The sequence below is a fragment of the Vipera ursinii genome (genome assembly GCF_947247035.1).
Source record: "Vipera ursinii genome assembly, chromosome: 2".
Taxonomy (NCBI): Eukaryota; Metazoa; Chordata; class Lepidosauria; order Squamata; family Viperidae; genus Vipera; species Vipera ursinii.
In genome coordinates, this window is record NC_139513.1 from 236,394,932 (window position 1) to 236,411,145 (window position 16,214).

At 39.2% G+C, this 16,214-nt stretch overlaps 1 protein-coding gene across 1 annotated transcript; it reads left to right on the top strand.

The window, feature by feature from the left end:
* The first annotated feature begins 12,332 nt into the window (after positions 1-12,332).
* On the top strand, positions 12,333-14,264 carry CKS2 (CDC28 protein kinase regulatory subunit 2). Its single transcript, XM_083351957.1, has 3 exons — positions 12,333-12,467; positions 13,384-13,511; positions 13,978-14,264. The coding sequence occupies exons 1-3, from the start codon at positions 12,409-12,411 to the stop codon at positions 14,028-14,030; spliced, it is 240 nt and encodes a 79-aa protein (XP_083208083.1). The 5' UTR covers positions 12,333-12,408; the 3' UTR covers positions 14,031-14,264.
* The last annotated feature ends 1,950 nt before the right edge of the window (positions 14,265-16,214 follow it).

Consider the following 16,214-nt stretch of genomic DNA (forward strand, 5'->3'; position numbering starts at 1 on the left):
AAGTAACAATAAACAACTACGGTGCTTTGTGACAGACAAGAATCAACTGAATTGCTTCCAAGTGTGATTGCTTTTAATTTGAACCTTTTCTCCCTAACATCTTTACAATAAACATTTTCTTTGTACCTGCCGGTTCAACTTTAATCCCCTAAAAAGCTGCCTTCACCTTATCATAGACATTCCTGGGGATGTTGAATCTGAAATATGATGAGTGTGGCACTGTGAGAAAAGACCTGCCTATTTATCTGAGGGATGTCAGTTATAATCCCATGCCTACCATTTTGCAGAATGCAACATCCCTCCCCCCAGACACTGATGATTGATTGCAGGCCATCAAGTCATTGTCAAGGCTTAGTGACCATGTAGACAGATTTTCACATTGAAGATCTGTCCTTAGTCTGATTCTTCAGCTCTCCCAATGATGCCCCCATTGCCACTTTAACTGAGCTTATTCACCTTGCTGCTGGTCATCTTCTTCTTCTCTTTTCCAAACATCAACTTTATATACTACGCATTATAAAAATTGTAAAAGGCTATTGAACTGGAATTCAATAATGTTAACAACTAAGCATTTAAAAACACACTTAAATAATATCCTCTTGAGTTTTTAAAATGACTCAAGAGCAAACTAAAGGAGGATATTGACCTGCATGATAAATCATTAGAGGATTATCAAAATATAATAAGTAATGAATAAAAAAGGTTAAGGTATGAGAATGAGAATGAAACTGGAAAAATGCTGTAGATGTTGGCGATCAAGAAAAAAGTGGATCATACACCAGTGGCAAAAAACTAGAGCAGGGTGAATTTGTGTGCTTTACTAGAAAGTTTACTAAAGGTGAGAAAATGGATAAAGAAATTTTAAGCTGTTGAAATATTGGTAGAAAATGAATGGGTGCTAAATGAATGTAGATTGAGTATAAAAATGAGAATTCAATGCAAAATAAATATATTAAGATGGTTTGTCATGGAGAACAAATGAGAAATATACTGCAAAACCAAAATATGGATAAAGAATAAAAAAAGGTTGAGAGGAAGGAAAAGACTAAAAAAAGGAGTAGCTAGGTAGCTAGGCGTCTAGTCATGCCGGCCACATGACCACGGAGACATCCTCGGACAAGCGCTGGCTCTTCGGCTTTGAAACGGAGATGAGCACTGGCCCCTAGAGTTGGAAACAACAAGCATGCATGTGCGGGGGAACCTTTACCTTTACCTTTAGGCAGAATTTGTGGGATGAAGAAACAGACAGGTGAGAAGAACAAAAGGCAATTTAGGTAAGTATGTACTTTAGGGGATTGCTGTACTTTCAGTGGACTTTGGGAGGCAAACAATAAAAAAACACAATTTAAACCGACTCACTGAAGGTACCCCATTCAGCTTGGGTCAAGGCATGATAAAATCAAATCAAAATATGAACAAATATATGAATGTGGTAGAAGAAAAGATGATTTGCCAAAATAGGAAAGTTATGGAGATATGAAGTCAAAATATTAGACATAAATTGGGTAGACCCAGTTACAGAGCTCCTTGGATGACATATTGATTATTCTTTCTTAATTCAACAGAGTTGCTGCTATGAAATTAAACCTAAGAACAGCTCCTGTGTATGGTGCTCTGGACTCTATTTAAATTTATATGTCATTTGGCTCTCACAACTGTGGGCAATTAGACTGGAATCCAAAAGACTTGATAGCATAAGGAAGTTTGACCGTTAACAAAAGATCACCATAAAAGAGCTGGAACATAAAGGAAGATACACCTTCAAGAGAACAGGTTGGAGAACATGTCATATTCTACATAAGTGAGTGGATTTACAATACTGGGAGACCTCACTAGAGAGTTTAGCTTCTAGTTGAACTAGATGCTTCCTGATGACAAAGATGGTTATTATTACTCTTCTTTGAAGATAATTTCTCCAGGTTGACACTGGTTTAATAGTGGATTTGGCCTTAGCAGTATTGAAAAATTGTGTTCTTATGTAACCATGCATATATGCTGCCCTAACAGTTTGTTCTCTGCCACATTGTCAGTGTTATTTATACATCAGTATTTTGTTAGCTGTTTTTATGATACTTGCATGATTATTCTTTAACCTAGCTCTGCTTTCCATTTCCATTTCCCTTCCCAACACATTGATGCTATGTATGAATTTACCATCGAGTACTTTTTTAAAGCCACAAAACAGGGGTCAAGATCTTAAATAACTGCAAAGCAGGAAATATGACAAATATAATGTCTGCATGACATGTAACATGGTATCTATCTATCTATCTATCTATCTATCTATCTATCTATCTATCTATCTATCTATCTATCTATCATCTATCTATCTATCTATCTATCTATCTATCTATCTATCTATCATCTATCTACTTGCTCATTACAATATCCTTCTTTAGAAATAGGAGCACTTCATGGGTGGTTATCTTTTCATTTTCTACAGTAAAAATTTGGGGTCATACCTAGGGATCTCATTTCTGTCAGGACTTAAGATGATAGCTGATAATTTTTTTCTTCTGGACTGAATCATACACCAGTCCCAATATGTTTTATTGCTTCTTTTGTTCTTGCTCTTTATATATTTGTGATGGAGATTTTAGATGAGGAGGGTACAAGACCTTTCCTGACTTCTCCAGTATGGTATAAATAACTATGGCCTGTCCCTTTAACACTCTGTCTTGCCCAAGGTGAGACTGACGTCATATGAGGGGGTTGGAATGTTGCCATAGCAATGCAAACCTGTGGGTGGGAGATGTTAGCCAACAATGTAGGTGTTCCCCATCCTTTCCCCTTCAGATACAGTACATTATAAGAATTGTTCAAATATGATTTTATTAAAGGAGACACTCTTGGAGATAATTCCAACTCTAGCTGTCTGCTGTCAGTGTGACTATGCCTTGTGCTCTGAAACAGCTAAGTGTGAGAGGTATTGTCTTTGCAGACACCTGATTTGCTTCCTTGGTTTAGTAGCCTTCAGGAGAACTGCAGCTATCCAAATTTGCCCATGATGAGTGTATTATCTTTTTTATATTTTTGATATTGCCAATGGCAGCCATCGCCCCATTTAATGCTAGGAAAAGCAAGAAAATGGCACTCCCCTGGATTTGATGATCCCATTTGACTGACTCAGGTAGTCTCAGAATATCACTAACTTGGCATGTTCATTCAAACACTGCAATCCATAGAGAGCGCAGGCATGAGTCATCAGGAGCATGCAGCTTTAACTCTGCAGCTTATGTCCTGCCTTCATAGCAATACCAGCCTGGGCTATTCTACCCAGCAGCAGTGATTATTCAGAATTATCCAATGGTGGAGCCTGTGAGAAAGTATGCCATCTTCAAAGAGCTCCCGCTGTGCTATTATATCTCAGCAGAACAAGGGTTCTGTTTGCAGAAGAAGGGGGAGAGCAAGGAGGAATGCCTCCTTTGTACCCCTTAGCAGAGTGATCATGGGATCAGGGAAGTACAGAGCCCTTACTCCAGTTACTACCCAATGTGGCAGAAGTGAGGGGACGGAAGCAGGTAACTCAGCCCATTCTTTCAGCACCCAAATGACTCACTTTCCCTGTGCAGTAGTAGGACACTCTCTTTTCCCGACCGCAGGGGAAGAAGATATGGAGCTTTGCAGCCCACAGCATTGTAGTAAAAGAATCTGCAGCTTCACTGTGTGACTCTCAGCTGCAAAACCAGTACCTCCACAGTGATGTCAGAGCCACTACATTGCAGGACTGTCAGTTGCAGAAATGCTTCCAAGAATGTGGGGAAACAAAGCTGGGGAGAATTGCTCCATGGCAGCCATTTTGCCCCAATCCTACTGGGGTTCACTGGCATCAGAATACTCTATTGTCCCTGTTCTCCCTTTCACAAAAGGAACTGGATCTTCCTAGTGCTGGCAGAACTGACCTCCCAAAGATCTGTATCCAGTGGTGGGATTCAAATATGTGAACAACCAGTCCTCATTGTGGATGCTGCTTCTGGAAGTCCATTTTGGGTCTGGGCCACAAAAAAATTAGCTACCAGTTCTCCTGAACTGGTGTGAACTGGCTGAATCCCACACTGTCTATATCCCATTCTTCTCTCCCCACTGGTACTGGCAGTATAAAATAGACATCATGGGCAGAATAAGACTGTGTTGCTGTTAATCAGTAGCCAAAAACTAGACAGAGGATATGTTGGCAGAAGCCTCAGGTGGCTAAGAAAAGTTGTCTTGCTAAGATGAACCAAAGTGGCACGAGTTTATGGCGGAAGAAGCTGGAAAAACATCATCTTAAAACCAAAGCAGGAAAAGGTTTTAGGCTGGCTTCTCCAAGGGTTGAGAGCGAACTGAATATGACGTTGCCCATATTGTCTAGACTAGAGGATCCATTTGCTAAAACATAGCCAATCATAGTTAGCAGCTTGTGTAGAAAATCAATAAAAAAAGAATGTGCTTTTCCTTGTCACATAAACACTATAAGTGAAATTGGTTAATTTCTATGCCTAATTTATATCAACTGAGGCATATTTGGATTTGATATTTGTCCTATATCTTGCAAATAGGCCACTACCGTGAACCCAAAATGATACCCAGAACACTGTATCACTGATGCAAGTTAACCAGTGAAGAGGCCAAAAATTCCACCACTGGGCTGGAATAGCATTCACTGGAGAAAGGATTGCTGGTGGGAAAAAATAGAAGTCTGGGGAGATGGAGGAAAAGTGAAGTTGTTTAGTGGAAAAAAGAGGAAGAGATGGATGGAGGAATAGACTGGATTAAATTGAATCTTGCAGGAAGCTAGACAGTGACTGTAGTGAAAGTGGAAGAAAGCAAAGACCTCCAAAGAAAAGGCTGAATAGTGGAGAAGACTATGTCAGAAATGAGGAATGCACTAGACGAAAAGAGTGAGATCACCAGCCAGAGATCTAAAGGTACATTTACTGAGAGGATATCTGGGAGGGTAAAGGCTGCTAGACCTGGAAGGCATACTTGGAGGAATTGCCCAGATTTGGGTCAGGTATTCAGGAGCAGAATCTGGGTTGTTGGGTTGGGGTCCTGGCATTGCAGTCATGAATTGTGGGCCGCACTGTGATTGTTACATATCCTTCTGGTGAGGCAAGGCAACCACTTTTAGGCCTTGGATATGTGCACGAGATCACCCGGCATGCTGACCAGCTTGTGCTATGCTGATCAGAAGCTGCAGTGGATAACTGGCAATAAGAGAGGGCAGCTGAGTGTGTAGTGACTCTGTAGTGACTCTCCTTGATCCAATTCTTGTAAGAGGGAGATGTGAGTGAGGTGGAGGTGATAAGAAAGTTGAGATGTGAGGAAACCAGGAAGCTAGAGTGACTTATGCCAAAATCGCTACCGTACCAGATTGCATGTGAGGCTTGAAGGGGATTGGCCTTGGGGTAATGATGATTCATTAGGATCTATTGCTCTTCCTGATATCAGAATACAAGCCTGATGGGAAGAAGTTAGGGGAGAGTAGATTGTGTTCATAATAAGTAGGGTAATGGAGGAAATGCTGGGCTAATTATTAAAGGGAAGAAAGACTTGCAATTGCTTCTGGTTCCCACTTGGACTCTGGTTCTGTATACATGGTTATATTGCCAGTGACTTTGATGATCAGTTTGCCGTTGGTAAATTCCTGACCTTGTCTCATCAACCACTAGATGTGTTAACAAAATCATATACTGGGTAGATATATTAACAAATGAAGACCAATGGAGTCTGTATGCATGGTTGTTTTTTTTTAGATTAATTTATATTACACTGAAGTAATATAGCCTTGGTGGAGCAGTGGGCTAATGCCTCCTTAAGTAACACCAGCTGCCTGCAATTAGTGCAGGTTCGCATCCCACCAGGCTCAAGGTTGACTCAGCCTTCCATCCTTCCGAGGTAGGTAAAATGAGGACCCAGATTGTTGAGGGCAATTAAGCTGACTTTGTAATAATGCCGCTTGGGAGGGGTGTGAAAGCCCTAATAAGCAGGCATATACATAGAATGAAGGCTACTGCTAAGCTTGTAAGCCGCCCTGAGTCTTCGGAGAAGGGCGGGATATAAATGGAATTAAAATAATAATAAAAAAGTTGTACATGTGAACTCTTGATACTAATTTTATCACTTCTGATAGTACTAATGGGAGATTTTAAAAAATTGACTTTTTGGTTATAGATTTCTGAATGAAATCACTTTTTTAAAAAAAAATATGGAGTGAGCTCTGGCACATGTATGGTACTGTGTGAATATTCAAAATGATTTATAGGTAGTCCTTGTCTTATTCTTGTAATGAAGTCTTCCTGTGATGGTCATAAGTCATGATGGTTATAGAAAAGGTCATATGAGTGATACAATTTTACAATCTTTTTTGTGGTGGTTGTTAAGTGAATCACTGCAGTTGTTAAGCAAACACTGTGGTCATTAAGCAAACCAATTCTATGTTATGGATACAATTTTGCCAAAACCCAGAAATGCCAGTTTTCAGCAAAACTGTCACAAAATGTAGTGGTGACCATGGGGCGCTGAAATGACCATAAAAGTAGTCAGGTTACCAAGTACTTAAAGTTTGGTCACATAACCGTGGAAGGGGGCTGACATCGGAACTTTGAGTCTTTGAAACTTGTAAATAAGCTTCAAGTAGGTCCGTCATAACTTCATGTTCACTAAAAATTGGTTGTAAGTTGAGGACAACCCATTTGTATTGTTTTGTTGTTAGTTGCAAAGTCATGTCCGACTCATCGGGACCCCATGGACAACATTCCTCCAGGCCTTCCTGTCCTCTACCATCTTCTGGAGTCCATTTAAGCTCACACCTACTGCTTCAGTGACTCCATCCAGCCACCTCATTCTCTGTCGTCCCCTTCTTCTCTTGCCCTCAACCTTTCCCACCATTAGTCTCTTCTCCAGTGAGTCCTTCCTTTTCATTAGGTGGCCAAAGTATTTGAGTTTCAACTTCAGGATCTGGCTTTCTAAAGAGCAGTCAGGGTTGATCTCCTCTAGGACTGACCAGTTTGAATGCCTTGCAGTCTAAGGGACTCGCAGGAGTCTTCTCCAACACCATAGTTCAAAGACCTCATTCTTTGGCACTCAGCCTTTCTTATGGTCCAACTTTCACAACCATACATTGCAACTGGGAAAACCATGGCCTTGACTATCCACACTTTTGTTGGCAGGGTAATGTCTCTGCTTTTTAGTATGCTGTCTAGATTTGCCATAGCTTTCCTCCCCAGGAGCAAGCGTCTTTTAATTTCTTGCCTACAGTCCCCACCTGCAGTGATCTTGGAGCCCAGGAAAATAAAATCTGTTACTACCTCCATTTCTTCCCCATCTATTTGCCAGGAACTGAGAGGGCTGGATGCCATGATCTTGGTTTTAGTTGAGTTTCAAGCCCACTTTTGCACTCTCCTTCTTCACCCGCATCAAGAAGCTCTTTAGTTTCTCTTCACTTTCTGCCATTAGTGGTATCATCTGCATATCTTAGGTTGTTGATATTTCTTCCAGCAATCTTAATTCCAACTTTTGATTCATCTAGCCCTGCCTTTCTCATGATGTGCTCTGCATATAAGTGAAATAGGCAGGGCAACAGTATACAGTCTTGCCAGACTCCTTTCCCAATTTTGAACCAATCACTGGTTCCGTGTCCAGTTCTCACTGTTGTTTCTTGACCCTCATATAGGTTTCTCAAGAGACAAATAAGATGGTCTGGTACTCCCATCTCTTTAAGAACTTGCCACAATTTGTTGTGATCCACACAATCAAAGGCTTTAGCATAGTCAATGAAGCAGATGTTTTTTGTATTGTTAACACATGATAAAAATGTGAATCTAAAATTTGTTCCACCACTCTTTCTGGACTTGGTGAAGAATGAACTGTACAGAATAGTCTATTTGGATGTAACCCTTTCAGTAAAATTAATAGAAATGTTCTCTTTCTCCAAAATGCACATTTAAAAAATGCAGGTCATTTCAAATTTTCAAAAATATTTTGAAGGACTACGTAAAAATGTATTGAGGGGATACAAGCAATAACACAATCAACTTCCCATGGGAAATATTCTTTTTTTTTCTATACAAAAATGAACCTTAAAACCCAGAAGAGTACTTGAGACTTATTGTACTGAAATACTGCATCCAGTAGTCAGTCTTATCCAGAAGACTATTTTGTAAAAAGGAGACCAAAACTTATATATATATTGAGATCAGAATAAATTCGAGTTAAATAAAAAAACAAAAACCCAACCTGTAGTTTAAAAAGTGATATACTACTTTAGCTACAAAGAGTGTTGTATTTTTTTTCTGATGCAATCTACTATACCTGTAAGTTTAATAGCACTAAAGCTATTGTTATTTCCTGTTTGAATATTGTGTAGACACATCAAAATACATTCCTCTGTAAAGGACTGAGAAATTGGACACAGTGCTGTGATCTTTCCATCCTAAATACATGCAATAATTATAAGCCATTCACCCAAAATTGAAATTTCAAATTGAAGTATAATAGTATTGATTAGGATTATATATTATATTAGTATCCTATTTTCTTGAAAAAACTGCAATTGGCCAAATTCACACAACTCACTAATACCAAACTAAGAAACAATATCACTGACCAATTTGTGAACCTAGAGCTTCAGACTTTCAGGTGATAGGAATCCTGAGTTCATAACATTTAGGGATGTGTAAATTATTCATATTATACATACAATTGATTTTGGTTAAAAAGCAGAGTTAGTGTTTCTATTTTAATCCCAATTTGGGATAAAAAGTAATTTTATTTAAATATATTGCTCCAGTCAGTTTTTTTTAATTAAAAAAAAGTTTTAAAGCATATTTCTTAAAATCTTGCCAAACATCTTGTAAATCTGTTGCAATACACAGTGATTAGATATTTGCCCATTAACTTGGAAAGTATTTAAGCAAACTAGTGTAAACAAATACCAGGCAAGGACAGGAGGTAAACAACTCGACTGCATGCATATTGAGGAAAAATTGCCTTGGCGCATACATCCTGATACATGGGATTTCTGAGCAGCAAGAACTTTCAAGGCTGCCAGCATTTATGCAGGTAAAATATTTAAAGACAGAAGCAAGTTGTATGACATATGGGCCTACTATGTAAGATACAAAGTTTATCACATTAATATGCCACGAAATTCCTGTTCCCAGTCTGGTGCCTAGGAATCTATAATTGCATAAAATTTCTTGCAATCACTAAAGGGCTATGTCAGCTTTTCTCCAAATTATGTTAATTATCTATTCTTATTGTGATCTTGCAAAAAAAAAAAGAATCCTATCCAGATAATTTTCTTGCCAGGTTTTAAGCAAGATGTGACCAAATTATTCAGGTTTCTTTACAACCTTTTCAACTGCCCCTTTGTCAGATATTTAGAGACATGGATTAGATAATAAAAAAACATTTCCTACTCCAGCTATCCTAAATCAATTTTCTGACCTGGTTAGAAAAGATTAATTATCTTGTTTCTATTCAGAGAGTCTAGATCTAGAATATTCAGAGTTCAGAGTTCTTACTTTGACATGAAGTATTTAATTAGATTTTTTTTAATAATTTTAAATTGAATGGATCCCTGTATTGGGCATCATTTTGCAGTGTATTTAAAGAAATAAAATATAAATAAAAATCTTTATATTTAAAAAGCAAAGCATAATATGAAGTTTGGGGGAAAAACTTGTCACATTTAAAAGTATATTAATCCACACTACATTATGTGTTGGAATTCTTGAAATCTCAGACCATTGCTCAGATTGGGATATTTGGATCTGAAGCCGAAACAGAATTTACATATAAGGTTAGATTTAAGATATGGCATAAGATTATTGTCAACTCCATATAATATTTCTCAGTAATCCAGGAAGCATCGTACCCATTAATTCCCACTTGTCATCTCCACTAGATAAGAAAGCTAATTTCTTCCCAACTACTCTGTTGAGATTTAAAAATCACTGTGAATAAAATTTAGGACTACATATGCTGGAGTTGGAGCAGACTTTTTTTTCTGTTGATGGAACTCTTGCCTCCAAACTCTCTGTGTAAATAACTTTACACTTGCTCTTAAATTGAGCAGAGAAAAAAAGTACCTTAACAGCTCTTTCTTACAGCAAATGCTAAGCTCTCTCAAAAAGTGTCAGATAGAAACAAAAGTCTGATTAGATTTTTTTTTCTTCGCTACTGGTTATCAGGAACAGCTCACAGATTCTTCTGTGTTTCAACATCAGCTCTGGTGAGGACAAAATGTTTGAAATGTTTCTGAATGTTTGAAAGTGAAAACAGTAACGGTTTGGAAATGTTAAAAGGCTAAAACCTTATATTTACTTATCAAGGAGTATGTTCCACTGAATTCACTGGTACTTTACTTCCAAGTTCTATTGTTTAGAGATTGTACTAAAGATTTCATGAAAAAGCTTTAAAGTTATGCAGATAAACAACTCCAAGAATACAACTTAAAAAGCATGTGTGCTATGCAAATGTAAACAATTATGGGAGAGTGCAGAATGTTTTCCTTTTATATTTCCTTTTTGTTTTTCAATGAAAACAAATACAGGCTGTCATGCAGGTGTAAGGAGGAGAAAGGGAGAAAAAAATAAAAAATAATCATTTGAGAGTAGAATCCCTTTGAACTGCTGAGGAAAGGTTTATATGTCTGAACAGAGAGGTAAAGACTTAACTCAGGAAAATATGAACCTAGAAACCTTTGAAGTTAAGACAAGTAGAACGCAAGAAGAAAGGAAGAGGCAAGAGAAAAAAAACACATTTTTAAATGTTACATGGGGAATCAATGTGCTCAGAAAAATTATACAGAAATTTTTAAAGTCGGCCTGACAGAAAACAGTGAGTGAAAACGTGTACAGGTAGTCCTTGATCTACAACCATAATTGAGCCCAAAATTTAGGTTGCTAAGTGAAACATTTGTCGAGTTTTGCCCCGTTCTACAATTTTTCTTGCTACAGTTAAGTGAATCATTGTAGTTGTTAAGGTAAGTACCATGGTCGTTAAGGGAATCTGGCTTCCCCATTGATTTTGTCAGAAGTTTGCAAAAACTGATCACATGGCTCCAGGACATTGCAACTGCCATAAATATGAGCCAGTTGCCAAGCATCCAAATTTTGATCATGTGATGGAGATGCTGAAACGGTCATGTGAAAAATGGTCATGTCACTTTTTTGAGTGCTGCTGTTAACTTTGAACGGTCACTAAATGAACTGTTGTAAGCCGGGGACTACCTGCACACAATTTTGTCAGGAGACTTCTCCTAGCCAACACTTGTCAAAATAATTGGACTACTACTCCCATCATTCAGATAGTTGGAGATTACAACCGGAGTCCGTCAGAGTTCACTAAATTGAGGAAGGCTGTCTGAGCCACCGTTCCTCAGCGTTGGAAAGTCCGTCGGTGGGAGGAAGAGTTAAAATAACTCTCAACAGTGCGGAGTTACAAGGCCTTCTGGTCCGAGATGGTTGAACCGATACGGGGGTGAGAACCGGACGCAACAAAAGACTCCGATCACTTCCCTCCTTCAGGAAACTCAATAGCGGGAACGGGAGACAGAATTTTTTTTAAAAAAAGTCTTGCAAATCCTGTACGCAACACACACTCTCTCTCACTGGCTTTAGGAAACGGATGAAACGGCTCCCCAATGTATTACTGGTTCTAGAATGCGATCGTTGTGGGGTTGTTGTTTTTTTTTTTAGAATGCCCTAGATCAGAGGTAGGCAACCTCGGCTCTTTTGTGACTCATGGACTTCAACTCCCAGAATTCCTGAGCCAGCGTGGCTGGCTCAGGAATTCTGGGAGTTGAAGTCCATGAGTCACAAAAGAGCCGAGGTTGCCTACCCCTGCCCTAGATTGTTGTCCTGGTCTCCGGGATTCGCTTTCCTAAATTCGGAATGAAACACGCCAAAGAATCAAATTGTTCTGAAAAATAATTCGGAAAAGATCGGTAGCTGTGTGCAAAGGGCGGCCATTATACGATAACAATGGTAAAAAAAAACACCAAACCGCTCTTGGCCACCACCCCACAGGAGATATCGGACGAGAGAGAGAGAGAGAGAGAGAGAGAGAGAGAGAGAGAGAGAGAAAACCCGCCACTTCCCAATAACCAACGTCCGAACGCCGCAAGCAAGTATATTTGGCGCCCCCCGCTGCCCCTCGGCGCCTACGCTCTCCGATTGGTGGAAACGGAGACAAATCTAAGGAGAGAGACAAATAGCAACAGACCGCGGTCACGGGACAGCGCGCGCTCCGATTCGTCCAGGGCTCCCTTCCAATCAGCGCTGAGATGTTGGATTCAAATTGGGTCGGGTGGCGAGTTACCTTCACGGCAGTCGGTTGGTGACGAGCTCTGGGGCCGGAGGGGGGGGAATTTCGCTTGGGAACAGAAGCGTTTCGGTCGCCGCCGCCGCCATTCCTGTCGCAATGGCTCATAAGCAGATCTATTATTCGGATAAATACTTCGACGAGAACTACGAATACCGGTAGGGAGAACGGGGGGGGGGAGGCTCGTGCTGCTTCGTTTTGTGCCGAGGGAGACGACGGGAGGGAAATGGCTGAAGCCGGCTTTCCACCGACTTGCCTTTGCCCTCAGTACACAGAAGCAAAACGGCGAGCGGTTGGCCGCCTCAGACTTTGTAACAAAAGGGAAAGTTGGAAGGCTTCGGGGGTTCTTTAAGAAACATCGGGGAAAGGTGGCATCAAATCATCTTTCTCTGCCCATTTATAGAAGCCTCCAGCAAAAGAGCTGAGACATTGCTAAAGCAGCATTTTCCAACCTTAGGAACTTGAAGATGCGTGGACTTCAACTCCCAGAATTCCCCAGCCAGCATAGCTGGCTGGGGAATTCTGGGAGTTGAAGTCCACGCATCTTCAAGTTCCTAAGGTTGGGAAACGCTGTGCTAAAGTACAGTAAGCGGCTACTGCTGCAGTGTGTTTTTATAGACTCGACCTCCGAGGGAGTAACTTGTCTCCTTTTCCACCTGAACTCTATCCTGACCTAAGCTCTGGGGAAAAAAAAAAAAATAAAGAATGGCTGACTCAGGCTTAACCCTCAGGAAACTTAATGACTTGAGTGGGCGTTGGCTGCACTAATGGTTCTTTCTTGTGCATCTTCTAGATGTGGAAAAAGGAGCTTGATTGTGCAGGGTGTGAATATTGAAGACTTGTCTGTAGAACTGGATATTGAACCTAATATAATACAATACTATTTTGAAAGTATCTGAATGTTGCCCTTGTTGATTATATAACGTCAGCTGAAGAAGGATTCTAAAGAATTTTGATTGCTTCCTGAAAGGAATGAATTTTTTATAGGAAACTTTATTTTACTCATGACTGGGTTCCTTCCTATTGAGTCAACCACTTTGTGTGAATGTGATGTATACATTTTATTTGTGATAGGCATGTGATGCTGCCAAGGGAGCTCTCAAAGCAAGTACCAAAAACACATTTAATGACTGAAGAAGAATGGAGAAGGCTTGGTGTTCAGCAAAGTCTTGGCTGGGTCCATTATATGATTCATGAACCAGGTAAAATAAATGGAGATGTTACATTTTTAGAAAACATTTTCCCTGTAGACTTCTCCTTGCACTAATGTGAATGAGGGGTGTTTGTATAAACTACTGAAATGTTTATGCATTTCATTTGTGGTCGTACGGGAATTGAAGGGGAAAATACAAATGTATAGAGTCCTATGTCAGTTGAGTTAAAATGTATAGATCTTTGGAGAAGTAAGTTGTAACATTATATTGTGGTACAGAATATTTTGAATACATTTTGTTTCATGCTTACCCTCATGTCTTTTAATAAATGTTTTACAGTGGGATGTTGTGATATGACTTTACAATTTGTTTCAAACATGTTGGACTAGAGCCTTATGTTACATATTTCCCAAGTCAGCTACAATGGCAGTGATAAAGGGATGGGTTTAATCAGCATGATTGGCAAGTGTAAGCTTTTACAATAGTCATAAACAAATTTGTTTTTCTCTTGCAGAACCACATATCCTTCTTTTTAGAAGACCACTTCCAAAAGGCCAACAAAAATAACTTCTCTAAATTTCTGAAATTTTATGTACAAATGTATATATGTTGGTAGTATTCAGTGAATACTTGAGAAAAATGTACAAATGTCATTACCTGTGCATGAGCTGTATTATTCACAGCAACAGAGCTCAGTAAAATGCAAAGTTGTTGGCTGCTATGAACTTGAACGCCCATTGTTAACAAGTGCCTATTTGCTCTTGTCAATTTTGTTCAATAAAGTTTACAACTTACATGTGTTGATCATAAACTCGTCAATGATCTTTGATTTATATTAGCGATGTATCTTTCTATAACCGTTAGAGCAATTCATCCTGTGGCTTTTCAACTCCTAAAATAGGCCTGATGAAATAAACCTGTTTTTAAAGTTAAGTATGTATTTGGTATGTATTTCATAGATTTTAATTTCTCAATCTAATTTCTATACAGTATAAGAAAAGCTGTCTAAAAGTTTTAACAACAGCTGACCTATTTATTTCTTGGATCCAGCCTATAGATCTGAGATTTCCTAATAGATCAGGTAGTCATAAATATCACCTGCTGTGAAACTTAAGAAAATTATCTATCTCTGAAAAAAATGAGACTCATGAGAAAAACCAGTTGACAAATGCATACTGATTTGTGGTAATAACTTGTTTCCAAAGTGCTTATGGATCAATTGCTCTGTTATCTCTAGAATCTTCCCCAATAGTGATGTTAGAATGATGAGTCTTACTGTTCCTGGAAATATCTTCCCTTTTTGAGAATTGGGGGTGGTCTGTCCAGTAATCTGGCACTTTCTCAAGGATAAATATTTGGCCAGACTACAGCAAGTTCCTTAAAAATCCTCTAGGATGCAATTCATCTGACCCTGGAGATTTAAACTTAAATGCACATTCCATCACCTTGTTTATCAATCTCATACTTCAACAGGTTGGAAGATTGAGTTGAAAGTAACAAGATATCCTTTAATACAGCTGTTAAGGTATTATATTTAGGAATGGAATAAATGTGGGACCTACATATAACACAGAGAATTGTTTGGAAACACTACATTTGAGCAGGACTTGGGTGTGGTCATTGACAAGCATGAGTCAGCCGTATGATGTACCTATTACAAGAGCTAACAGACCTGGCTTGCATTATAAGAATTGTGTCAAGGGTGCATGAAGTCATTTCATTTGGTACTTGTGCAATCATCTGGAATTTCATGTATGATTTAGAGGTCTACATTTCCTGAATGATATTAACAGGTTATTGTACAGCAGGTGTGTCCAGCCCACGAATGTGGTCTTGAATAGCTACAAGCTTGTGTAGTTTTTAACATGATTTTAGTGATATTTATATAAACTTACAAATTTTATATGCAGCCTGAGACAAGCCAAAAGATTGGCAACCCATGCTGTAAAGCACTGTTTTGTTATGATGCATCAGGCCCGTGGGCCGGCAGTTTGACACCTTTGCTGTAAAGCAAAGGTGTCAAACTGCCGGCCCACGGGCCTGATGCATCATAACAAAACAGTGCCCACCCCATTGCCAGCAATGGCAAAAAAGTCATGATACGTTGTGACATGTCACGTGACGTTGCGAGTTTGACACCTCTGCTGTAAAGGATTCAGAGGAGATAATGAAAATTGTATTGAGACATGCTTTATGAAAATAAAAACAGGCTGAAGGAATTTGAGTTGTCTGGGGGTGGAGAGAACAAAGGGAGGCATGACAGCTATGTTTAGAACAAAAAGTCAGAGAAGGTGGTTGAAAACTTCCATGGCCACAGAAAATGACCAGAAATAAGTATAAGCTGCAGTTACCTGTATGTTGTTTAAATAACTTTCTAATAGAGCTATACAATAGTGGAACAGACTCCTTTTGGAGATTGTGAATTCTCTACTCAGAGCACAGCTGTCAAACTCACCATGTCACATGATGTGTCACGACATATGACCTTTTTTGCATTGCCGGAGCTGGGGTGGGCGCAGCTTCCATATAATCCAACTGGCACAGGCCGGCAGTTTGACACCCCTGACCTAAAGATTTTTAATAACTGGCTGGCCATTTCTCATGGATGTTTTAGTTTTTCTGCATGTCACACAGAGCTGCACTTAAAATGATCCTTATGGTCCCTTCTAACTTTGCAATTCCATGATACAGTCCTACTAAATCTTCAGAAATTATTGATAGAACATCCTTTTCTAAGATTGAAATAAAAAA